Below are 27,531 nucleotides of genomic sequence, written 5' to 3'. Positions count from 1 at the left end.
TAGTTCCTCCCGTGCCTGTGCCTAAGAAGATATTTCAACATATCAATGAATGGTAAAAATGACAGTCAGGAAGACTCACTGTTGTAAAATGCAATTTACTTTCTACTTATATCCAGTCTAGTATTTTCAAACATTTTCATATGTTGGTTAATTTAAAGATAATCAAGGGAAAAGATGAATCAAGAACTTAATACTGACCTTTTTGGAACATACCTCTTTAGATATGAAGGGATAGTTGGGGCCGGCTGTTCTGCAAATAAGCCAGTCATTCCTGATCTTGTTTCCTCTTTCTGTGCATTGCCCTGTGCAAGACTCGTCAGTGGCGGACTCCTCTGAGGAGGGCTGTGATTGCCCGAGGTTTGACGAGGCAGGCTACGAACTGAAGAACTGAGTGATGGCGGGCTCTGGTGAGACGTATTCGCCCTGGTTGGGCTGCGGCCCTGGGGGCTCATCTGTGAGGGGCTCCCGGGTGGCGAAGTATGGCGGGCCACGCTCGACTGCGGAGGGCTCTGCTGGCTTGGGCTGGAATGCAAAGGTGAACTGGTCTTCAGCACCACAGTAGAGCGTGGGGCAGGGCTAGGATGCTTGGGACTGGCATCATAGGCAGTCAGGCCTTTCCATGAATCGCCACGTTTGGGAGCTGGACCAGTGGCTGCCTCAGAGCTACCGTTCCCGGTCTGGCCATCCTCGGGGGAACGCTTCTGCTGCTCCTCAGACTCCTGGGCAGGCAGCTGGGAGGCAGCCGCCTCCTTCTGGGATGACTTATTTTTCTTGCTCCGCCGTTTAGGGGAGGCAGAGCGACTGCGGTGAGGAGAGGAGCGAGACCTGGACGAGGATGACCTGCGTGACCTGCTGGACGATGACTTATCAGTGTACCTGGAGCGGCTCCTGGACCTTGGCGACACGGACCTCCGCTTGGGTGACCGAGAGCGGGACCGGCCTCGCCGAGGGCTGTAAGTTGACCGGTAGTTGTGCCAGTTGGGCCGATAGTTACCGTAATGGTTGTAGTTTCCGTAGTTGCCGTAGCCACCACGGTTGTTCCAGTTGCCCCTGGGGTAGTAGCCTCGTCCTCGGCGCTGAATGAAGGGTCGCCTGTAACCTCGATGTGCTCGAAACTCCCGAGGCTGGTACTCGCGCTGATAATTCCTCTCCCGGTTATGAGTCGGAGAATACGACCTGGAACGAGACCTAGGGCTGCAAAAGCAAAAGCAGAAATGTACAGAAAATGTTAATGTATGGTGTAAATTAAATCTGTTTCTTTTTAATTTTCTGGTGGTTGATGCAACAACTATTGAAAGGCAGGAAGTACAGAAGCCACCGGTTTCTACAGCTGCGAACGACAGATCAGCAAATAATCAAGTAACAGCTAGTTTTCTACAACCATCAAGTTCCTGAACTGACCTATGCAACCTATATCTCTTGCACTCACCTGTTTCTCTTTTTTTTTTGCAGTAATGTGTTTTGGCTATTTTTATGTATAATTTAAACAATGATTTTATAAGGTCTGTTGTCTGTACCTATGGGCCTTTTGTTATTGCTGTAATTTTTTCCACTGTACCTGTACCTCACCGTACTTGTGCACATAACAATGAATCTGACTTGACCTGCACCTGTAGTATGATGACTTATCCCAAAGAGGCAACAGAACGCAGATGCTGGGATCCGTAGCAATAACAAACTGCTGAAAGGACTCAGTGAGGCATCATCATGGAGGCAGAGATGGTCAATATTTCAGGTCAAGACCCTATTTTCCTGATATATGTTGACCATTCCTTTGCCTCCACTGATGGTGCGTGGCCCAACATGTTCCTCCAGCAGTTTGCCTTTAGCTAATAATTCACCAAGATATTTCAGAGTACCAAAACTTTTCGCTCTGTGGAGAACATGTCACCAAAAGATTATTAAAAGAGTGGTTTAAAACAAAGGCATTCAGGGACAGAAATCTAGAAATTAGGCCCGGATATCTGAGGGTCTGGCTGACAGTGGGGGGACATCGGAAAAGGAGCTCAGAGGAGGCTGAATTGGGAGATTTACAGCAACCGAAGGAGGTAGATATAGAGGAGGCTGCAGACGTAACTTGAAGATTTTGGTTTCCCCTCCCTTTCAGTAATAATAATTCAATTGTCTAGACACTCAGTGAAATATTTCAGTACTCATTTCCACTGATCATTCCCTTGTTTTTTCTGCCTTCACTTTAAGATTAAAGACTCCATGTGGGTGGGGTGTGAAATTACTGTAACACAAAGGGTGCATGGAAGTTCTTGGGTGCTCTTGTCAGCAAAATAGGGTAAATGGATATTCTCTCTGCCAGTGGGACACTTATGCAAACTGCTGCACTGCCTATGTATCAGTCTCCAGAAGGGCTCACTTGACAGCAATGTTGATGTTTCACACCAGGGGTCAGGGAAATGAAGCTGAACTGAAGCAGCTCAGAGCTAGGCAGCAGGCAGAGGCAAAGGTCTGTCACCTGGAAATCTACGGGGCTGATGATGATTAATGCCAGACCTTTCAAATGATTCTCTCAAAATAAGAGGAACTAATCACACAATAGTCACCACACTATTGCTGGTACAGCACTAAACCACAATGTCACTAATCAGCCTAGATCACAAGACAAAGGAGCAGAAGTAGGCCATTCGGCCCATCGAGTCTGCTCTGCCGCTCCCCCATGAGCTAAACTATTCACCCATCTAGTTCCAATTTCCTGCTTTTTCCCCATATCCCTTGATACCCTGACTAATTAGATACCTGTCAATCTCCTCCTTAAACACCCTCAATGATCGGGCCTCCACAGCTGTATGTGGCAACGAATTCCACAAATCCACGACCCTCTGGCTAAAAAAATTTCTCCTCATCTCTGTTTTAACTGGGTACCCTCTAATTCTAAGACTATGGCCTCTTGTCCTGGACTCACCCACCAAGGGAAACAACCTTTCCACATCTAATCTGTCCAACCCTTTCAACATTCGAAATGTTTCTATGAGATCCCCTCTCATTCTTCTATACTCTAATGAATACAGTCCAAGAGCTGACAAACGTTCCTCATATGTTAGCCCCTGCGTTCCAGGAATCATCCTCGTAAATCTTCTCTGAACTCTCTCCAACATCAGTACATCCTTTCTAAGATAGGGGGCCCAAAACTGCTCCAAACAACATATCAGTTTTACTGAAATTTTGCAAAATATCAGAGTCTTATTTCTAATAACATAGTACTGTGCAAAATTAATAAGTTACTAGGTTCTCAGATGAGATTCATACTCCATGTGAAAGAAGAATTGAAATGGCACTAATATTAGTTTATCAGCTGAGATCAGTATGGGGGAAGAGTGAGCAGGATAATTGGCAGCAGAAGATCAAAGCCACAGTCACTCTGACTGCAAAGTGGAGCCATGGATATTGTCGTACAACATCCATGTAACTGCAGGATTGTACTCAGTTCCACAGCATTTCAGATGCCACACCCTTCATGTCAACCAGACTGCTTCACCCCAGTTCAGCAAAATCAGTTTATCTGCCACAGAACTCCTTGTATGTTCATTTATCACCACCGGCAGAAATATGCATTCGTTCACCACAGAAGTTTGGCATAGCTGACATGGCGCAGTAAAGGCACCAGATCCTGACCAACAGTGCTGACTGCATGGAGTTTGCCAGTGGGTTTCCTCCAGCCGGCCCGTTTCACATTTCCTCCAAGTGCCAAAGACATGCAAAAGGCCTCTGTTAGTCAGCGCCTGTGTTGCCAAGCGACAACTCATGAGGGTATGGGGTTGGTGAGAGGGGGAGAGGGGGTGAGGGGAGCAGAATGCGCGAGGGGGCGAGGGTGTGCAGGGGGGCGAGCGGGTGCGCGGGAGAGAGAGCATGAGAGAGCGAGCGAGAGAACGAGAGAGCGAGAGAGACAGTGCGAGAGAGAGAGAGTGCGAGAGAGAGTGCGAGAGAGAGAGAGTGCGAGAGAGAGAGAGTGCGAGAGAGAGAGAGTGCGAGAGAGAGAGAGTGCGAGAGAGAGAGAGTGCGAGAGAGAGAGTGCGAGAGAGAGAGTGCGAGAGAGAGAGTGCGAGAGAGTGCGAGAGAGAGAGAGTGCGAGAGAGAGAGAGTGCGAGAGAGAGACAGTGCGAGAGAGAGAGAGTGCGAGAGAGAGAGAGTGCGAGAGAGAGAGAGATATGAAATGTGAAGATAATAAAATGTGGGATTACTGTAAGATTAACACGAATGGTGGCTGATGGCTGACATGGACAGTCGGTTGAAGTCTGTTGCCATGCCATCTCTCTCTGCAACTCCATGAACTATTCCAGACTTTAACATCATCTCCCTTCTCTTCCTCAACGATGAACCACAACTTCAGTAAAATGTTCTGGAGCACTTGACCTAAGCATCTCACCTTGCACAGCCTGTTTAAAAAGCACCATGTCAAACAATTTCAAGTCATTCTCCAGGAATCTATCCTGTCTTTTTCTACTCTACAACCATGAGGGACTGAGGAGCAGGTTACATTCCTGAGGGCAGAGGGAGGAGCAGAGCTTGTCAGAATAGGGGCAGGAGTGGGGTGACTGGGCAACTGGGGCAAAGATGGTGAGTGTGTAAGGGGTGGTGAGCATGAATTATTGTTTGTCATTATCAGAAATATCAGTAAGTGCAAAAAAAAAGACATAAAACATCCTCTATTTTGGAAGCCATAATGTAGGCTTTGCAATTGTTCTCTTATAACTAAATCTCAACAGTGATTTTTTTACTGTAGTACTAACTCAGATTTGCTTCAAGAAACAACTGACTTATAAATCCTAAATTCTGTTATAAATACTTGATGTATTTCATTTGCAGAAATTAAATTTAATAGACTATTTAATGAGACTATCAGATACTTAATCATGCTTATCTTTCCAAAACTTCCCCTAAATGTACAGGAAACACATAACATTAATTTTGCCAGTGAGTCATTTCCTCACCCAGCAGGGCCAAGGAATTCTGGGTTGGGTGCTTTTAAATATGACAGCCGAAATTAAAGTCCTGATACAGGGTCTCAACCCGAATAGTCAACAGTCGATTTTCCCCTACAGATGCTGCTCAATCTGCCCGGTTCTTCCAGCTACTTTACAGGATTGTGAATTAAAATATTGCTTGTCTCAAGAATTATACTCCTCTTGGTCCATTCAGACTAGTGAAGCAGACACAGTACTAGCCAGAAAGTCCTAGAAATACTCAGCAGGTAAAGCCACATCTGTGGGAAGAGAAAGAGAGGTCAAATTGAGCTGGAAAGGAGAGCCTGTATATGTCCGATTGAGACTGCCTGGTGCCATGGAGAGAAACAGGGTAGTGTAACGGTTAGTGTAGCACTTTTCTGGCTCCAGTGGCCCAGGTTCGAACTCGGTGCTGTCTGTAAGCAGGTCGTATGTTCTCCCCGTGACGATGTGCGTGCGTTTCCTTTGGGTACTCCAATTCCTCCCACATTCCAAGGACATATGGGTTAGTACGTTAATTTGGTGTAGCTTGTTGGGCCCGAAGGGTCTGTTACCATGTTTAATGTTGAAACAAAATAGACAAAAGATGCTCATTAAGTTGCAAGGAGGATGGAGAGGAGAGGCAGCTTTAATACTATCAAATCAGGATGACAGGTAAGCTGTTTTCTGATTGATGAGTCAATGCCAGCAGGTGGAGCACGAGACATAGACAAAAGACTTCAATTTGAGAAACGTAAAGCAGGAAGACAGACTTAAGACATCAGGTTGCACATCTTCCACTCCAAGGGAAAGAAGGCAGTAAAACAAACAAAACACAAGCAAAGCAATTGAGCTGCTACATAGGAAGTTATGTTTCAATTCAGGAGTGTCAGGATTTACACAAGCTGCTCGTCTGCAAACAGCAGGTATTAAAAGGAAAATGTTCTAGAACCCAAGCATATACAAATAATACAACAACTTTAAAAAGGTTATAATGCATAATCTTGGCCTTCAGAAAACCTTGGAACAGTAACAGAATCCTGAACTGGTCAACGTAGTGAAACTACTCCCTGTTAGCAGACAGGGTTCAGCAGCCCCTTTCCAAGCAAAGGACTATGTAACACTGGAAATCTATATCCCGCAACACAGATAACAATGGAAACTGCGCAAAATGGAAGAAACAGGTGAAAGGGAATGCGGTACAGACAGTCAATGTCTAACTCAATGGTGGAATAGACTAAGAAATTGAATAGCACACTCATGTTTCAATAGTCAAATGAATGTCTGTTAAAAAAGTAAGATTTGCCCTTTGATCCCCTCTTATGTGTTACAATATGCTTGCTGGGTGATACAGGCCTTGATGAGTGGACTAGTAGCTTGATAGATGACAGTGTCATTGAGAGATGTGTCAACTGGATGTGCCTCACCCATCGCCTATTGCTCAAAAACTCTCATCCAAAAAAATAAATTCATTGGTTCAGTTAAAAAAAATTACTCAAGGAACAAGTAGTTTCTTCAAATGTATGGCTAAATTGTACATCGAAACTAAAGTTCAAATTTATTATTCAAGTATGTATGCTACCCTGAAATTCATTTTATTGCAGGCATTTACAGGAAATCTATGAAAACCATAGATAAACAGCGATTAATAAACAACCAATTTGCAAAAGACAAACTGTGTAAATAAAAATAAATCATACTGAGAACGAGAGTTGTAAAAGAGTTCTTGAAAATGAGTCTGAGGTCTGTAGAATCAGTGCAGAGTTGTGGTGAGTGAAGTTATGCATGCCAGTTCAGTAACCTAATGTTTGTAGGGTCATAATTGTTCCTGAACCTGGTGGTGTGGAACCCAAGGCTTCTGTACCACCCACCCAAATGGTGGGGTCTTTCTTGTGGTAGCGCTCCATGTAGATGTACTCAAAAAGGTGGAGCAGGCTTTGCCTGTGACAAACTGGGCTGTATCCACCACATTCTGTAACCAAACATACCCGTACAATTTGTGTTTCAAAGTTTTGATCACTGATGAGTTAACTGAGACACTTCTTTTAATTAATTTTAAATTGGCTTTATTGGCCTCAATTAAAGAGGGTAAAAAATCAAGGTTATCAAACTAATGATCATTGCCCAGAAATCCTAACTTTAATATTAAAAATTCCATATAAATGTGAACAGTAATAGAATGGTTGTAGATCTGTAAGGGTCCTGGATAAAAGATCTAGAAACAAATTCATTTGCCACTATATGCTGAATCCATATTTGATTCATTAAGTCTGCAATGACAATTGTAAACCACTGGCCTGCTGCAAGAACAAACATCTGGTTCATTAATGGCCTTTGGGGAAGGAAATCCAATGTTTTTATCTGCTCTAGACTACAGATAACCTCATTAATATGGGTGATACTCAACTGCATTCAATACTATCCGAGGAAGAGCAATAAACTATAATGCATCTCATGAGGCTATATACAGAAAAGGAATCTAAAGTCAGGCAGTGAAAAAGCAGGATTCTCTCACAACAAATTAATAATACTACCACAGTGACTAAAACCCAAGGGATGCTCCCAGTGCCTTCAGGAGAGAAAAAAACAACAGCCAGAAACCCTATAGTGTAAACATGAACAACTAACGACCTGAGAGCTTTAAAAATCCACTTGTCCAATAGACTCCTTATTATAGAGCAGCCGACGTACATTATTTGAATTTGGGACACGTCCCCAAATCCATCAAGTATCAATCTGATTCCAAGTATTCCGCTGCCCCACCACTACGCTGATGCTCTGCTCCGTAGTAATATGATTGATCAGAAGTCAGAGGGGCAGATATAGTGAGAGTTGCCTGAAACATTCTTATAGAACCTTTAAAGTTCTGGGTTACAGCAGTGACAGCCAACGCACGCAAAGTCTTCAGGGACAACTCCCACTTAGAATAATTCTGAGACAATGAGTCAGCCACTAGGTGTCATAACAGTAGGCAGTAGAAATGAAATTATGGGGGAGGGAAAACCTTTGGCTATAAAGCATTTTTCTATTTACAAGCCACCCCCCCCCACTGTTAATTACTTTCCAGTCAGTGTTGTAAAGATCAGTTTGGGAACCCAGCAGACATCTTTGAACTCTCAACACAGAGCCTCATGATTCAACTTCACCAATTTAGAGAGGCAACACAGGTACACCCAAAATTGTAGTTTGCACACAGTTAATCGAAAACACTCCCTTTTCCTTTCCCCACCAACTTCACCGCCCCTCCCACTGCAGCCCCTGAAGTATGAACTGAATCAAAGAATATCGAAGGCGTGCAAGCTCCCAATCAGCTGAAGCTCAGAAAATTTAGTGACCTTGCAAAACAGATTTTTGATCAAGCAATTCAGTGACTTTTGCTACTTTTATTAGAACTTTTAAAAAAAATGTGAATAGTAAGAGATTCTTATTTCTGAAAGCTCTTCCAGTGTTGTGCCTCATCAGGTCGTAAGTACAAAAGCAAATGCATTTCAAAATCTGGCACAACGCGCATAACACAGGAACTATGGTAACAGCTGGATTAACCGTTCTGCAAGCCTGTCCCCCAAGACAACAGAGAAAAAAAATCTCTTCAGCTAAATAAATTGCTTTTAAAATCAATAAAACAGGCTGAGAACTTAAAAGACTTGCAGTACTTACCCGGCAAAGCTTTTCATCGAGAGGAAAGTGTGGCCCAGTGAGCAGCCACATTGCGAGCAATGACTGCTACAGCCTGCCTGTTAAACCCATTTTAACAGTATCAAGTGAACAGTTCACCTCGACTCTTAACTCTCACAGGAAGAGGCCGGCTGGTTGGGACACAAGCCAGCCACGGCCTGAGATTTTTTTTTAAATTTCTGGCAACAGTTCTGCCAACAAGAATTACAGAGTGGATCAGCTCCCTCGTGTTTTCATTTACTGAGGGAAAAGCTGGTTTCAGTTAGTTCCTAAGCACAAGTTCAGGCAGTACACACTGTGACCAGAAGCTGGCAACTGGGTTCATTTCAAACTGCTTGAAGCTGGATTCTAATTGATCTGGATGTCTCAAAATGCAAGAACATGAATCCTTTAAAGCATATCAAGAGAAAATGCTGTTTATTACTGCAGTGAGCCTTGGACAGCAATATGGACTGTGGCTCAAATGTTAACAAATATAATTCTGTGTTCAAGTCCAACTCCATAAACTTGAGTACATAATCTATGAACCAGATTGCACTGTTCCCAGCCAGCACCAGTCCTGTGGCCGCATTAATCTTTAGGACCATGCTAAATCTGCCAGCCTATTATGTAAAGCTGACAGACCAGACACGACGATATCGAGGAGTTCTTTTGCTCGGCAATTTACAGAACTCCTCCTGGCTCACCATTAAATTCACGACTAGAAATGATACACACATAGCCAACTTCCAGTGAGCTTGTACCTTCTGTGCTTTAGCAAACATGCCGAAGTCTGCAATGCCACACAGTTCACATTGTGGCTCGCTGGAGTTCTCTTAACGACCCACAAGCTAGGATCTGTGCTTTCCAGTTCACCCTACCGGAGGACGTTGCAGTTTTGGGTAGTACCTTCCCAACAAGTTGTTAAACTTTGGCCACTCAAGATCATGTTATCAATTATGCAGCACTATTTCAGTGAACAGCAATGTAATGATCTAAGTGAGGGATATGACCCGAGTTACTTCACATCACTATTGGATTTTGTGAATAAAACATGCAAGAGTCATTTTATGTGCTTAATAATGCCGCAGCCCTTCCGTTACGACCAAACCAAAAGCAGTCGCCTTACACTGATGCCGTTACATCAAGCACCATCTCTTAAAATGAACAGAGTTTGTGAAAGATATAGAAAAGTTTCTATTATGAACAATGTGTGTCATCTGTCAGCCGTTACATTACCCTGGAACATAATCTTATATCAGCGAAAGTTTACAGTGGAATCCAATATCTTTTGACTAAAGTGACAGTGTTTTCAAAGCACAACTGGTAACACAGCCACCGAACTACACTGTGCTAACCATGGAGTCAGTAGCGTACCCAGTATCACCTCGACTGAAAGTCTCTACTCACTTGAAAGACACCACGTGAACGTCTGCCAGTTCTAGTGGCCATATATTGCAGCACTGGCGATAGGATAGAAGTGAAGGGTGGGAACTTGGCTAGAGGCTTATTCAACTATTGAAGACCGAAGTATTGAAACTGCACCATAAAGGTCTCTGAGATGGTAGAAGGCAGACTTTTTAAGATGTAGAACAGGTGATGGAGAGTATAATGTGACTGAAGTGCCTCTTAAGATGGAGGATGATGCCTTGGTTACATAGCGTAAACTTGTTTAAAATAAATGCGGTAATGTCTCCTAAAATAGCAGGAAGCAGAACTTCATGAGGCTGCAGTACTAAATCAACTGAATACAAGCTCAAATCCACCAGTCCTTTAAAGAGCAAGTCTAGTTTAAAAAATACAGAAATAAAACCCTGGGCCTGTGAAGTGACAAGAACATTTCTTTATTGCTGTAAACCCCACCCCTGAGAGATGTATGAATGTCCTGCAGAGAAGGCAAGCCGTTGTCTTTATGTGAGGAGGTCTGGTCTAGGTGTAACCACAAGCCCACACACAAACTAGACCAGGAAGCCGCTCGATTAGAGTGAACCGTTTGGGGTTCAAAATAACGACTTACTACCATGCGCTCAGGGAATCTAGGATATGGCAATGCAGCTTGCACAAAATCCATTTTTAGTGGAAAGAAAAGGATATCTAATGAAGTAAATGTAAAATTCTGATGGAATAGCAAAATTCCTCTCATGCTATTTTAATTTTAGGTTGTATGATGCCTGGTTAAATAATTAGGATTTACAGAGAAATAACTGTAAATATTCCAACTTGCCAACATGTACCTCTGAGCCCAAACTCACAGGTGCTTTCGATGTTGCTGACTGGTTCAGAGAGACTGTAGAGATCTAGCTTTTGGTTCTTCACATGTCACCGTGCCACTGAGCTTTCAAGAACTGGAGCACAATCAAAGGTTTGTCCATCTGCAATCTTGGCAGGGAAAATGAAATCTGATGAGGTGTCGGGGAAGTGTACAACATCAGGACCCCTGCCCATGCTGCCAGCTCAGAACAGTTATAAACATCCCAAATGTATGACTGGCTTGAATTTTAGGCCTGTGCTTACTGGCCATCTTGAAGCTTCTTTCAGCTGAGTACATTCTGTAGAGTAGTTGCCAGGCTGTATTCCTCTAACATCCCCAGAGAAACAGTGAACAGATGGAATTTGCCCTCCATCTTCTACATTGTTAGTTGAACCTCTGCCTAGAAACGAAGGAAAAACAATTGACAATTTCCCAGATTTGTTCCAATGAGATCATGGCTACACAGCCCCGCTACCTGAGCCAAGCCTGAAGTGATCAGACTGAGTTTGTTAAGTCTGAGATATATTGGGTGGATTATAGTTGGTCAGATAAGGCCAGTCCATACCAGACCAGTATTTTATCTGGGTCAAATGACATGCTTAATGTTACAGGCACGTACATTTCTTTTCAAAAATCATTGTTTTTCAGGTTGTGTTGGGTAAGAAAAGAAACTAATGGGTCATGTTGGCTTTAATTCTATACCCTGGCAGAGTTCTGGATGTCTGATTTATACTTGATGTATCCCCTCTCCTTTATAGGTCCTGCCAACTTATGCAACCACCCACTATCCTGCTCTCTGCCTCTCACCATCTTACTTGTTAGTTTCTTAAACAGGTCAACAAATTGCTTTCTTTCCCATGAATTTTTAGATTCTGCCCTTTTCCCTAAACTTTCAAATGAACTTTCTCACTTTTCTATGGCATCTTAAAATTAGCTAATCCATTATCCACCCAAGTTTGCCCAGGTCAAACCCATAAGCCTCAAAATTTCCCATTCATACAAACTACTAAATTATCTTTCATTAATGAATGGCTTCCATCTGCATTGCTTATAATGCTGAATATCTGTGACATTTGAAGATATGCCCATCTGTCTCTCTTTTATATCAAATCATGTATAAAAATGGCAACAGCTGCAATCCCGAAAGATCTTGTTGGGCAACTGCTAGATCATAACTTGCCAACTGGAGCATCCGTCTATCATCCCTACTGTTTCCTCCTACCATGTCAATTTTATAGCCAAGGCAATAAATTGCTTTTATTTCCATGAATTTCAACTTCAGATAACAGTCTCAGAATTCATGACAGTGCTTCTGGAAGTGTATACAAGTAGACTTCCCACCGTTCATTATTTTCAGTCACCTCTTCAATCAGCTTGTCAAGCGTGATACACCCAAAACAAATCCACATTGGCTCTCTCTGAAACTGAAAAGTTTTGGAACATCAGTCACTAATTATATAGCCTGAAATTATATTAGACTAACCAGACATAAATGTGTTTCCCTCTCTTAAATGGAGGAACAAAATATAATTTTCTAGTCTCATGGAATGGATCTCAATTAAGGTAACTTTAGAAGTGAACAATTAGGGCATCTGAAGTGTTTTAACCATCTTTCTTTAGTCATAGAATGAAAACCACAAGGTCATGGTGGCACATAATTCTTTAATGCTCTGTTTTCTTCACTATTTACTCAGATCCTGCTAATCTTGCTGAATATTAGTCTTCTTTGGCAACTATTATGCCATCTATTGTAAATTCTGATGCAAAATATGTAATTTGACTGCCAATTGTTTTTACTTTCATTAATAGGTTTGCCTTTATCCATAAAGAGCCATTTTTTTTAGTTATAATTTAATAGCAAAGCATTTGAACTGATTTTAATGTCTTTAGCAAGCTTACATTGACCCTCCTTTTTACCAGCTATTATACAGTAGTTTATTTAATCAGCTTTGGCACATCTCCCAGTTACCAGGATCTTTGCAAGTCTTTCGTCTTTTTTTTTTAAAACATTTTTTCTTATGTTTTCTGTTACTGCCTTGGTTACTGATTTTCCTAAGATGGTATAAACAGGTTTTATAACATAGCAAACCATTATTTTGTTTGAACATTTACTTGCTCTGCTTTGGTTTTTACCCGAAGCATCTTGTCAAATTTCCAAATCTAGAATCTTAACTGTTTCACATTAAACTTGATTATATAATCACTTATTCAGTTAATGTTCATACACCAATTGGCTAAATCTGACAATGTGATCTGCTCCATTGTCTGTTATAAAATGTATTGTTGAAGAAAATCCTGAGCGCATATCATGATTTACTAGCCTTCTGAAATGTCCTAAACTGTTTATCTATATAAAATCTCCCTGTTCCATTATAACTTCCCTCTCCTACATTTTTGTATATTTGCCATTAAACAATTCTGACACTTAGTTCAGCTGCTACCTTCAAGCTTATAGACAACTCTCAGCAGAATCTTAAACATTTTCCTTTTCTTACCCATAAGGTCTGTATTGCCTGCTTATTGTGTTTTATATTCTCAGTTATCAATGCGGATTCTTCAATAATGTTACTTTTTCTCTGCCAGTTATACTATCTTTTTGGTGCCTTGTTATAATCTGGTCTTCTGGGTTTAACAATTCTGCAGCCATATCATAGTTACAGCTTTCATTTTTAAAAAATCAAGCTGAATTTGTACCTGTATTGCAGTCAATTTGTGACTTTTCACCTGCTGGAAATTCATGGCCATGTACTCCCACAAAAGTAGGCCTTAACTTGACAGTCGCTTTATTGTGCCATCCAGTTTGATTAGCAGCTGTTGAATCCTGACTATAGAACTTCTGACAAACCAGACCTCAAAACTGAGGCATTTATTGCCTCCATTCTACACAAGAAGCCCTAACCATACTCTGCTGGAAAGGTCAAACATACCCTAGCACCCAACTCCTGAGCCCAGTGCACATATGCACACTACATTCTATCATGCAGAATGCCCCGAGTCTCAAGTTCAATAGGACACCAAGGGTGCACCGAGTGTAGAACAGGCAAGGGCCTCCATGAATCATTTACCTACCTTGAAAAATGAAAAAACACATCAGCCTAAGAACAGTTATTTGAACCATACACCTCCATGAGTCCTCCCATAAACAACCGTAAACATTCATTTCATCCACCAGTGTATGGAGGTTGTAGTATGTAGCAACTACAAAATATACTGTGGTTACTCAGGGATACTCTGACAGCAACCCCCAAATCTACAACCTCTACCATTGCGAAGGATAAGAAAAGTTGGTGTGAAGGAACGCACTCAGCCGCGGAGTCTCCTCCACCCCATCCAGGTCTGGAAATTTGTCACTTCTTCCCTGTTGCCAGGTCTAAATCCTGGAGCTCCCTCCACGTCAACAGCGTTAAGTATTCTTCAGGCAGAAGGACCGCGGCATTCTAGGTGACTCACCAGTACCTTCTCAAGGGCAATTAGAAATGGACAATAACTCCTGGACGAGCAACATATATAGTAATTCAGTTTTGCCCTTATTATTATACTGCTGTTGCAAAGCTAACAAATTTCTCGACATACGCTGGTGATCTTAAACCTGATTCTGATATTCTTCAACTTAGTAATTCCCCACAAGGAACACTGAAATAAACAGTCACCTAATCTACTTCAACACTGTTAGTAAGATAAATTTTGCGAAGATTCATGTTCTGCTTTGAACAATGCTACAGGACCTTTTAAATCAGGGGTTGCCAACCTAGGGTCCACGGACCCCCTGCTTAATGGTATTAGCCCATGGCATAAAAAAGGCTGGGAATCCCTGTTTTAAATTAACCAGGGACAATCTCTTAGTTTAGAGTCTCATCTGAAAGATGAAATAACACTTCATCAAGAGGATCAATCTGGGTTTTGTGTCCAAATGTTTAAAATGTAAGATTCTCACAAGGAGAGAAGTGTTAAATGAAAATCAAACACCTTATTATCACAGATTAACATCAAACTTCTCAATACCTAATAAATATCAAAGTTCAAAGTAAATTTATTATCATGTCAATATATACAGCCCCGAGATTCATTTTCTTGCAGGCACACACAATAAATCCAAAACATAATAGGCATAACAGAATCAATTAAAGACCATTCTAAAATCATCCTGAAATCAGAATAAAAATCTTCTGAACTCACCTGTACTTCCGCTTTCTAGAGTGAGACCGTGAACGAGACCGCGAGCGAGACCGAGTAAATGATCGGGAGCGGGACCGAGAGCGGGATCTCGAGTGGGATGACTGCGACCTGGACTTGGAGCCTGTTGCTTTCGACATTGCTCAGCTGTGGAAACGGCAGCAGCGTTCTCCTCCCTTTGAACCTAGCAATCAACAAGATACAATCACTTGAGAACTCATCTGAGAAAACAGGGCTTTACAAAATACAAACGATTTAAGCATCACAAGACAGTCCGAGTGAGCAAGTAAAGGGAAACTGACAAATAGATAACGTGCTGGCAGGTGGGACTAGACAGAAAAGATGGGCCAAAGTGCCCGTTTCTGTGCTGTAGAGTTCTATGACTTTAAAATTCCAGAAGAATTTTCTACCAATGAGAACTGCACATTACACTTGTACTTGAATAAATGCATTTTCAAAAAAGAACATTGTGGTTATATTTTGATTACACTGTTCTGTGGGAGAATAGCAATACATCTAAGCTCCTGCAGTACTTATTACCACCATGATATTGTTTACTAGTGAACTTTGTGACAGCAAGTAATTTCACTGCACCCTGGTGTGTGTGATAATAAACTAATCTAATCTGCTGTCTGAAGGATTCCACTGGGAGTTGTACAGGTGACGGGAATGGGAAAACCAGCAATGGACTTGGATTTTTCTGGAACTTGGCCAGAATGGGATTGAGCTGAAATGGAGGTTAAGGGCCAGCATTGCCTCCACTTTTCAAGGGTATTTGTTAAATCAGGGTTGTGTCTCCTACAAGGGGGTGAGCAAAGAGCTGAAGAAAGGGAATACCAAACAAGGGCCAAGTTTACTACTAAGGAGTGTACTATACTCATCTTTTATTGACTAACATGCTGTTGGCGACAATCCTAACACACAATACTGCTCTAATTCACACACATCAAAGTTGCTGGTGAACACAGCAGGCCAGGCAGCATCTCTAGGAAGAGGTACAGTCGACATTTCGGGCCGAGACCCTTCGTCAGGACTAACTGAAAGAAGAGCTAGTAAGAGATTTGAAAGTGGGAAGGGGAGGGGGAGATCCAAAATGATAGGAGAAGACAGGAGGGGGAGGGATGGAGCCAAGAGCTGGACAGGTGATTGGCAAAAGGGATATGAGAGGATCATGGGACAGGAGGCCCAGGGAGAAGGAAAAGGGGAGGGGGGAAAACCCAGAGAATGGGCAAGGGGTATAGTGAGAGGGACAGAGGGAGAAAAAGGAGAGAGAGAAAAAGAACGTGTGTATAAAAATAAATAACAGATGGGGTACGAGGGGGAGGTGGGGCATTAGCGGAAGTTAGAGAAGTCGATGTTCATGCCATCAGGTTGGAGGCTACCCAGACGGAATATAAGGTGTTATTCCTCCAATCTGAGTGTGGCTTCATCTTTACAGTAGAGGAGGCCGTGGATAGACATGTCAGAATGGAAATGGGATGTGGAATTAAAATGTGTGGCCACTGGGAGATCCTGCTTTCTCTGGCGGACACTGCTTTAATTGCCTGCCATAGATAGTGAGTTTCTGCAGAGTAAGGTACACAGTAAAAAAATTCAACTCCCGTCTGACAAGTGACTTAGATCTGCTCCAATTTGCCTACTATCACAACAGGTCAACAGCAAGTGCCATTTCAGTGGCTCCTCACTGCACCCTAGAACATCTGGATCGTGAAGATGCATACATCAAGGTGATCTTCATTGACTACAGCTTGGCATTCAATACCATCATGCCCTCAAAACTATCAATAAGCTTCAAGACCTAGACCTCAATACCTCCTTGTTCAACTATATCCTCGATTTTCTCACCTGCAAACACCAGTTCGGATTTGCAACAACATCTCCTCCACAATCTCCATCTGCACATGTGCCCAAATGCCCTTGAATGTACAAGCCCACACAAAGTAGTGGATACAACCCAGTCTATCGTGGGTAAAGCCCTCCCCACCATTGAGCAGATCAAATAGGGTGTTGTCACCGGACAGCAGCATCCCATTGTCAAGGACCCTCACCATCCAGGTGATGCTGTCTTTTCACTACTGCGATCAGGAAGGAGCTACAGGAGCCTCCAGACTCACACCACCAGGTTCAGGAAGCTATTACCCTTCAACCATCAGGCTCTTGAATCAGGTGATAACTTTACTCAAGTTCACTCACTCCAATACTGAACTGTTCCCAGAACCTATATATTCACTTTCAAGGACTCATCTCAACTTCCCTATATTTATTGCTCATTTTTTTTTGTATTTGCACAGTTTGTCGTCTTTTGCACACTGGTTGTTTGTCCGTCGTGTTATATGCAGTCTTTCATTGATTCTATTGTGTTTCTCTAGGGTGTGAAGGCCCTCAAGAAAGCGAATCTCGGGGCCATAGATAACAAAAGTTGAAAGGAAATTTTGACAAATTTTGAATAACAGTTGCACTCAATCACTATTCCTCCTCCACTTTAATTTCCACTGTGCATGCTGGGATAAACTGACTTCTAAAAATAATCTTCTCACAGGAGAAAATCACTGTCGCAGCCAAGTACATTCACTGCAGTGAGCCAGGTAACCCCCTGTGGATACCTAATATTTCAAGCTGGCCTGTGTATGAGCATGGGATAAATATATCAACAATGCCCAACAGCCCCTGCAAATAACTAGCAAAAGCAAATACTAGGATTAAAAACAGAGAATACTGTAGAAACTTATGCTGGATTGCATTTCTGGGAAAAAAAAATGAAGTTCACAGTTCAAGTTGAAGACCCTTCATCAAACTGGGCCATAATACATAATATTTACTTGGTTTCTTTTTCAAAAGAAACTGCCTGAGCATTTCCAGGATTTTATGATTTGATTTGGATTACCAGCACCTGCAGTTTGCTTTGGTTTCCAAATACAGGGAAGCCTACAGGCTTGGACACGTGCCCAAGTGGTTAAGGCGTTCGTCTAGTGATCTCAAGGTCGCTGGTCCGAGTCTCAGCTGTGACAGCGTGTTTGTGCCATTGAGCTTAATCACACATTGCTCTAGACTGTGCGAGGAGTGGCGCCCCACACAGACTTCCAATTTGCGCCTTGTAAGGCATGAAAATGCCCGACGCAGGTCTCTCATGGTCTGAGTCGACGTTCCCTCCCTACAGGCTTGAAATCATATGCTGGAAATACTACACTGGACAGGCTTAATGAATTTTTAATAAACCAAATCTGAAGTGTAGGAAGTTAGAAATTAACAAGTCTTAAATTGCAGCCGAATTGGAAGAGGGAAGACAAAAGGAAAGTTTACAGTAAGCCTTAGCAGAACGAAGTAGCAGGCTGAGCAAAGAGAGTACTCTAAGCTTCTCGAGACAGATCAGCTAACGAGCTTTCATCATATTATTTTAGATGACAGAAACAACACGTGTCACCCTGCCAACCTGGGCATCTATCCTATCACCGATGTTCCCTTTGCTCTCTTTCCACTAGCTCCCTTTGCAACTTAATACAAACTTGCTTTCTCACTTTTCCAGTTCTGATGAGAGGCTGCTGAGTATTGCCAGGATTTTCAGTTGTTACATCAGAAAAAAACACAGTGGTGGAGAACCGTAGCATTAGTTAATTCCCTAATTCATCAGTTAGCTAAAGTTTTAATTGTTTTTCCTCGCCTTCCAGCATTTGCAGTAATTTGATTTCCATTCATTTCCCAAGTTAGATAACAGACTGTAGATGGAGAGGTGTAGACATTGTGTATGCAACATCCGTTAAACGCCCGTTTGAGAGAGACAGCATTGCACTGCGCCTTCCCAAGGTCCTTTCAGTTTCAGACAGAAATGGTTCACTGTGCCATTACAGGGAGCAATGTTGGCAAGGATTCCTTTACCCACAAGTGTGCAAGTTCAGGAACCTTTTGGAGAGCCACTGGCAATGAGTTGGAAATAGGACTGGTTAGATAACAGTTTCAAAGACAGACATAAGAAAGATAAATGATCGCACATTGCGCTGCATCGTTCTTTAAAAGAAAACACTGTCCTAATGGGTTTATCAAAGAATTTCAAATAATCCTCTAATTGTGCTACTCAGTGTGCATCAGTCGCATTTTTTTGAATTTTACTAAGGATATTTGTTCCCATATGTACAAATAATGCCGATTACACAATCTTAATGAATGGTAGGTAGAACAATTCTCATTATACTTTATAAACTGAAGCATGATCAAAAATTAGACGTGCTCAGCTAAAGATCTGAACAACTGTCAGTTATAAACTTATGGCTAAAAATAGATTAGCTTGAGCCTACTCTCTCAAAAAGTAATTTTATTTCAGTTACTAATTTAACAGCTCTATATCATGCTCACTCTTTACCAGGTAAACTAAACCAATCTTTCTTTATTGCTGAACACTGATTGCTGAACATTGATTTTCTCAGAAGAAAACAAATTATTACATCGGAAATAAAAAGGCATGAGCAATTTGAAAATCTTCACTATTTCCATGAAGTCTAAATTTCTAATCTCATTCTGCTAGATCATTTTAGACTGTCATCACCCAGTATGCACAGAAATGCAACTGGTATATGCTGCAAGTTTATTTTTGCCTGATGGCACTTAGTAGCACCGCAGTTCAAAGCTTCAGGGTTATCCGCAGGATGTAGGCAAAAGAAATCCTTATAGAGAAACTTCAATTTTAAAAAAGGGCTTCAACAGCACTTAACTACTTAACTTGGAGCTATTAATGCACATCATTTAAACAAAGACAGGATTCTTCTATTAAAATATGGCAAGTGTTTGGGAGCATCACATGTCATTCAGGTCTATTTTCTTACATTTACAATATCTATGACAGTGTTAATCAGCACCAAGATTTAACTACACAAAATGCTTCATTTGGGAAGCCGCTAACTTTCTAACAAAGCCTACCTATAAGGACAGGATCTATGGCATTAGGTCATTTAATATAAATCATGGGAATTAAGACAAAAAAAAAATGGCCAAAGCAAAAGCTAGCAGGCAGAGCTGGAGAGTCTGTGGAATGGAAGAGAAAGAGCGGACTAAAGGGCAAGAGAGGGAGAGACACAGGGCTGAAACAGATTGTAAAATCCTCTGCTACCCAAGTTTAACACAGTCCACATTTTCTGATGTCCTTTTCAGTTACTATTTAGTACTGTTCACCTCTCTTCCCTTCTACAATTTAAGCTGCACTTATTTCTGGTTCCTATGAAAGGTCATTGAACTGAAAAAAAATCCTGTTTACCCTCTGCACATGCTGCCTGACTGCTGAATGTCACTGGCAATTCCTGTTTTTATTCTGAATTTCCTGCATTTGTTTTTGCTCAAAGTGAAATGGTTTCATTAGTCCAGGTTTAGAAGCAATTTTCTCCAGTAACTCACACCACTGAGTGGAGAGGTTAAAGGCAGAGTCAGAGATGTTTCACTGACACATATCCTTTATTTCTGACAACAAAGCCCCTACTAACATGCCCACTTTTCAACAACTCTTAAAGCAACTAAAATAATTACAAACCGTGGAAAGTTGCAGTCAAACTATTACCCTCCTTAACATTGTTCGTCAGGGTGCCTCAAACACTTAGTTCTTGCTACAATCATCCGCTTTACAAAAAAGAGGAATAATCAACCCACACTATGCAAACAGCACAGATCTGTTTAGGACATGATGGTTGAGGGTTAAACTTGCCACTGAGAATGAGGGCTGTTCACCTTCTTTGCCACTGACAAAGCCTGTGACGGAATCACACAGCTATGAGACAACTACAATGGATGGCTATGGAGTTTTCTCAGGAATGACCATGTGCAGAACTGTTTTGACAGTACGTTGCATGACAATTCATTATAGCTATTTCTATGATTGCGTGGCAACTCTGTTCTGGCTTCTGCCACCTTCCTTTCCAGTCCTTTTGGATCTCAAGCCTGAAATGTCGTCTGTTGATTTCCTTCCATGGATGCTGTTTGACCTGCTGAGTTCCTACAGCACTGTGTGTGCGCCACTCAAGATTTCGAGCATCAGCAGAATCTCATGTATTGACTAAGTTGTTTTCTTTGTGAATATGTGGAGAAACCAGAGGACCTAGGGGGCACAACAGCTTTGTTAGCTGCAAATAATACAAAACTTGACAATGCAATAGAGAGTAGCATCAAAATGAGTAAACTCAGGAGGAGACAGAAATCCATAAAGGTATGTTTTAATGGTAATAAGTATTAATAATACACTGCAGAAGCAGTAGCACAAAGATGGAGTGGGATCTCGAGGAACTATTTTGAAGAGACACTGCCGAGCAACATTTTAAGGATTTGAAAGTTAAATTAGAACTTAAGAAGCATAGCTGTCCATGAATTAAGTCACACGGTACTACTGATTCAGTTGCAAGGGAAAAAATAAAACAAAATATTAGAAAAGGACTTTGAATAGGAAGAGTTGTGTCTCCAAATGTGAACAAAAGAGATGGTTGTTGACTTCAGGAGGACATGAAACAACCACTCTCCGCTGAGTATCGACGACTCCTCCGTAGAGATGGTTAAGAGCACCAAATTTCTTGGTGTTCACCTGGTGGAGAATCTCACCTGGTCCTTCAACACCAGCTCCATAGCAAAGAGAGTCCAGCAGCGTCTCTACTTCTGCGAAGGCTGAGAAAAGTCCATCTCCCACCCCCCATCCTCACCACATTCTACAGAGTTTGTATTGAGAGCATCCTGAGCAGCTGTATCACTGCCTGGTTCGGAAACTGCACCATCTCGGATCTCAAGACCCTGCAGCGGATTGTGAGGTCAGCTGAAAAGATCATCGGGATCTCTCTTCCTGCCATTACAGACATTTATACCACACGCTGCATCCGTAAAGCAAACAGCTTTATGAAGGACCCCAAACACCCGTCATACAAACTCTTCTCCCTCCTGCCATCTGGCAAAAGACACCGAAGTATTTGGGCTTTCACGACCAGACTATGTAACAGGTTCTTCCCCCAAGTCATCAGACTCCTCAATACCCAGAGCCTGGACTGACACCAACCTACTGCCCTCTACTGTGCCTATTGTCTTGTTTATTATTTATTGTAATACCGGCACTGTTTTGTGCACTTTACGCAGTCCTGGGTAGGTCTGCAATCTAGTATAGTTTTGTGTTATTTTACGTAGTTCAGTGTAGTTTTTGTATTGTTCATGTAACACCATGGTCCTGAAAAATGCTGTCTCATTTTTACTGTGTAGTTATGGTCGAAATGACAATAAAAAGTGACTTGACTTTATTCCTGAGTTCTGTATGTCCAATATGCTCAAAAAGAACTCTCTTCTGTCTAGGAGATGGCTAAGTTTAACAGGCCTAATCATCACCCTCTGTGCCACAGTAATTGTCTACAGTTTTGATTTGGGCAACGGAACAACATAAGAAAAAGGACGGCTGGCCTCACAAACCATTTATTTAGATTATAACAGATTTAATCTTGGTTCCGATACCTGTCCTTTTCTCCTACGCTATTGGGCTCCATTGCAGTTCCATGTATCAATTTCTGCCTATTGCATACTTAATGAATTAATTTCCAAAAATCTCTAAAATAACAAATTTAAAGCATCATGACCTTTAGAAGAAATCCCTCTTCAGTTCCAACTGATATAGGTGACCTCATTCTGAACTATTCCCCTTATTTTAGCATAACCCACTGTGGAAATATAGTCCCACACCCACTCAGAACCCTAGAAATTTCAAAAATTCACCTATTCGACTTGCCTTCATTGATCAAGCTCGTCATGCCAGGAACCAAACCAGTGAACTGTCTTTGCACCTCCTTCAACAGAAGCACATCTTTAAATATGGAGACAAACTACACAAGAGTACTCACTGCACGGTCTCACTTCACTAGTGTCACTAGCTTCTCTGTGTACTCCATACCCTTGCAATAAACATCTATTGCCTACTAGCTTCCTCAGTAACATGTTGTACATGCAAGCTTTTTTCCTTTTCATATCCTAGGATTTACAGATCCCTTTGAATTGCAACATTTTGTAATCTCAGCCTACTTTTTTCTCCCCACTCCTTTTTCCAAAGTGAGCAGTCTTTCATTTCACCCAGGGCTTGCCACTCGCCATCAACTTGCTCACACTATTATCCGTATGTTCCGTGCCCTCTTCATGAATTACCGTATCAGCAAATCGGGCTACAGTACTTTTGGTCTCTTCATCCAAGTCAATAATGTAAACTACAAATAGTTGTGGCCCTAGCACTGATCCCTATAGTATATGACTAATCCAAAATTATCCATTATCCCCATGTTGCAATCACACAGTTAGCCATTCCCCTATCCTTGCTAATATATCCCTCAACCTCCAATTCTGTCAGCAGCCTTTTGTGACATGTTACGTGATACCTTCTGTAAATCCAAACATGCCACATCTACTAGCTCTCCTTTACCCGCCCTCAAAGAATTCAACGTTTTTTTTAAACACGAGTTCCCTTCCATAATACAAAGTTGACTCTGCTTAACTGCCTCATAATTTTCTAAATATCTTGCCATTGCCTCTTTAATAATATTCTCTGACAGATGTTGGGCTAAAATTATTTCATGATTACTGTCCTTCTCCTGAATAGTAGATCTACATTTGCAGTTTTCTGATCCTCTTACAGCTGTCCAGAACAGAGTTTGGTAGATGTAAATGAAGACCATTATCTCTGTAGTTACTTGCTTTAAGCACAATAGCATAAGGCCATCAGCTCCAGGTCTTTAGCTCATTAGTTTGCCTTGTGGCTCTGGCTGCACTCACTTAATTCAAAGTGAAAAATCTACCGAGAGGGATATGAACGTAGAATAATCCTTCATTACTTCCCTGTTGTGACTACAGCTGTAAAGTCTGCTTTCCAGACTCTTTAGCCCTGTAGAAGCACCACAGTAATTCCAGCCACTGTTCAAGCACCACAGTAATTTCAGCCACTGTTCCAGCTCCAAAATCCAGAACACAGCCAACGGAATTCCTGCACGTGACTCTCTACACTACTTGCTGCCTCGGAAAAGCAAAGACCACGCCCGCCCCAGACATTGGGCAAAAAATATAAAAGCCTGAAAGCATGTACCATGAGCCTCAAGGACAGCTATTAGTCCACTGTTGTAAGATATCTGAACACTCTCTAATATGATAGGATTGACTCCTGACTTCACAATCTACCTCATTATGGACTGGTACCTCATTGTCTGCCTGTACTGCACTCTGTAACTGTAACACTTTATTCTATATTTTATTGTCCTACCTTGCACTGCCTCAAAGTATGGTTATGAACCAAATCGTATGGTTGGTACGCAAAACAAAGTTTTTCCACAGGGCCTTGATACATGTGACATAAATAAGTCAATTTAACTTGTCGAGGACATTGTAAGTGCCTGTGACTTCCCTTATGGTATAGGATACACATTCTACTCAATAACTAAGTTGTTCCATAACTTTCCAACTTATAAAAATAAGAAATCAGAATATAGAAAATACTCACCAACCAGTTCCCTACATCCTGTCAATGTCAATTCTGAACTATGATGTCACAGTTTCAAACCACTGCCAGCTCCCACCAATTCATACTTCTTTGCCCCGCTTCAGGTTCTATCAGCTAATATTCCAATTGTGATCTACACTTATACAGTATTTTAAGTGCTAGAAAATGACCCAAAATCCTCCAGATCAACGAACAAGAAAACAAAATCAGGCAGATGACCCAATGCTTAGTCAAAAGCATAGGTTGAAAGGAATGAAATTTTTAGTCATTTTGAGGTTAACTGCTAACAGTACTCGTTCTTCCTCGGGAAAGAAAGTCAGGAAATTTAAGAAGAGAATTTCAGTGTTTTGGGTTCCCACAGCAGAGAAAAAAAAAGTTGTTTAGTGATGGAGCAAAGGACATAGGAACCACAAGAGGGCGGAATTAAAGAGCTGAGATCAGCAAGGACTGACTGTAAGGCTGTAGTGGAACTAGAAGAACAAATAGATTAGAGTTTTAAAACTGAGGCTTTGCCGAACTGTGAGCTCACGTAGATCAAAAAGAGGTGATGGGAGAGCATCTTATTTAAAAAAGCAGAATACCTACCTCAAAATAGCACTGCTATATCATATTAGTCAATATCATATATTAAATCATAGGTTGAATGCATGATCCAATGACTAAGATACAGTACTACCACTGAGCCGAGCTGAACTTGTTAAAACCTACATTTAAAAATAAAATGCACTAATTCCAGCCAACACCTAGAACTCTCCCCAACACTGAGATAGTAAACACTTGAGCAAAGGACCTATTTACTGCTGATGTGTGACATCCCTTTGAGACAGCAGTCAACTTTCTCACTCTTAGTCCAATGGAAGCTGGAGGCCGGAGACTGACAGAAGTGGCCTGTTTTCTGTGCTGTAGTTTTCTACGGTTCTAAAATCATTAGAAAGAGTTGGAGGACTGAGTACATGCGTTGGTGACAGGTAGGTATTTTGGCCTTTTTAGCTGTTGTTAGTTTGTTGCTTGACATGTTTTGTTTTGTTGTGTTCTGTATTGTTCCGCTTAGCATTATGAGCATGCTATGCTGACGTAAGAATGAGTGGTGACACGTGCAGGCTGTCCCTAGCACAGCCTCAGGCTGGCTGTTAACGTGAATGACGCATTTCACTTCTTATTCTGTCTTCTTCCCGACTTCCTTTCCAGTCCTGATGATGGGTCTCAGCCCAAAACGCTGACTGTTTATTCCTCTCCATAGATGCTGCTTGACCTGCTGAGTGTCTTCAGCTTTTTGTGTCTGTTGCTCTGGATATCCAGCATCTGCAGAATCTTTTGTGTTTACATCGCATTTCACTGTATAGTTCCAGGTATTTGTGGTAAGTAAAATGAATCTGAATTTGAACTGAGATAGAACAACCTCCTGAACAGGAAAGAAGAGACGGTGACTAAAAGTGAATAGTGAAAAGACAATAAATCTGTCCTCGGCATCTAGCTGATGATTACAAGTTCTCCTGTTGGTTCAGCTGTCACATTCTAACTGGCGGCGTATCTGTTCTTTCCAGCCTGTTCCACAACTCTATCAGTACATGCCCTGTGGAATAATCTCTTCCAGTATAAGTGGCAAGTTAATGTCTACTTTCTAAATTAGGCACACACACAATTCCCTCCTTCAGAGGGACATAGCAGGGACCTGAGAAAAGAAGTGAATCTGACTACACAGAGCCGAGCACACTGTTGTCAGCATTTGCTGCTTACTGACAGAGTGAACCTGCAACAGTGACAACAGCGGTGTGATCCAACATGGCAGAATTGAAAGCGTCAACCCAATGCTGCAAATATATCCGCATCTGTTGACTGTTAATAAAAGAAATACTGCTCTGTCACACTGAAAATAAAGCTACCTTGTGGGAGAGGGGGAAATGAAAAAAAGATGAGACAGGGTTAAAAGGTGGGGGGAGCGGAGGGTAATAGATGAAACTGGGAGGAGGAAGGGGGAAGTAAGAGCAGGGAAGCTGATTGGTGACAGAGATATAGGGCTGGAGAAGGGGGTAGCCTTCAAGCTGATGGCATGAACAGATTTCCCAAACTTCCAGTAATGAACCCACACCCCCACCACTTCCCATCCCTTTTTCTCGCTCTCACCTTATCTCCTTATCTGCCTATCACCTCCCCCTTTTCTTTCCTCCATGGCCTTCTGTCCTCTCCTATTCGATGCTCTGATTTCCTGTCATATCCCAGATATGCAGATCGGTAGGTTAACTGGCCATAGGTCAAATTGCCTATAAAATTGCCCATAGTGTGCAAGTGGGTTTTAGAATTTGGGAAGAATTGATTAGAACATGGGTGGGGGTGTAAAAAGTGGAATTAATCTAGGATTAGTGGACAGTCAGTATGGACTTGGTGGGCCCAGATCCATGAGTCTATTCAATGTAATCTCTCTATAAGTCTATTCACTATAATCAAGTGAAAATTAACAACCAAAGAGCAGGGACATAATCGACTTGAATTTTTAATTCTGACTTCAGCCACTGATCCAGTGTGCGGATACTTGTACTGATAAAACTAGTACAGGAAAGAGTCAGGAAGGAGAACATATGAGATTGCTGCAGAAAAAATTAACTGTTATATTTAGAATCATGCCTAGTTCCAAGAAATGTGTCATGTAATTTTAGAGGCTGTGAAAATGCGCAATTGCTAAACACAGAACAGTACATGGGGAAGAATACCAAAGTATATACCGATGATCTCAACGTAGTCACACTCTCACAGCAGAATAAAATAATGCTGATTTAGGAAAAAAGGATCCAGCTGCAATTAGCAGGCAAGTGCTGACATAATCTTCAAAGTGTGAAATTGTCACAATTGAGGTATTGCATTGTCAAGTTAGAACCAAATTCAAGCAAAATAGATGACTTTAGATTATTTCAGAAATACAGCAGGGGATGGAGAAACACGTCAACTTACTCTGGGTGCAGAGAGCAAAATAAAAACTCAGCTCACAACGTCACATCAATAACTATGACAATTCGATATAATGTCCTGGGATGGAGCGATCATTTGATTCC

General features: G+C 41.8%; 1 protein-coding gene across 6 annotated transcripts in view; it reads right to left on the bottom strand.

Moving 5' to 3' along the window:
- thrap3a (thyroid hormone receptor associated protein 3a) overlaps positions 1-27,531 on the bottom strand; it is a 120,654-nt gene that overhangs the window by 19,706 nt on the left and 73,417 nt on the right. For 3 of the 6 annotated variants that reach the window (XM_063033822.1, XM_063033827.1, XM_063033824.1), the window contains exons 4-5: positions 15,013-15,193; positions 199-1,194 (exon numbers count right to left, since the gene is read on the bottom strand). In XM_063033822.1, the coding sequence (XP_062889892.1) occupies positions 199-1,194; positions 15,013-15,149 (1,133 nt within the window). In that variant the 5' untranslated portion in view covers positions 15,150-15,193. Of the gene's footprint in view, positions 1-198; positions 1,195-8,588; positions 8,767-15,012; positions 15,194-27,531 lie in introns of those variants that run through there. The other 3 variants (XM_063033825.1, XM_063033828.1, XM_063033826.1) reach the window with 2 other exon arrangements.

This window comes from Mobula hypostoma, chromosome 26, assembly GCF_963921235.1.
Source record: "Mobula hypostoma chromosome 26, sMobHyp1.1, whole genome shotgun sequence".
Taxonomy (NCBI): Eukaryota; Metazoa; Chordata; class Chondrichthyes; order Myliobatiformes; family Myliobatidae; genus Mobula; species Mobula hypostoma.
The sequence above is the reverse complement of the archived record's forward strand: the minus strand, read 5'-3'. Positions and strand labels throughout refer to the sequence as shown.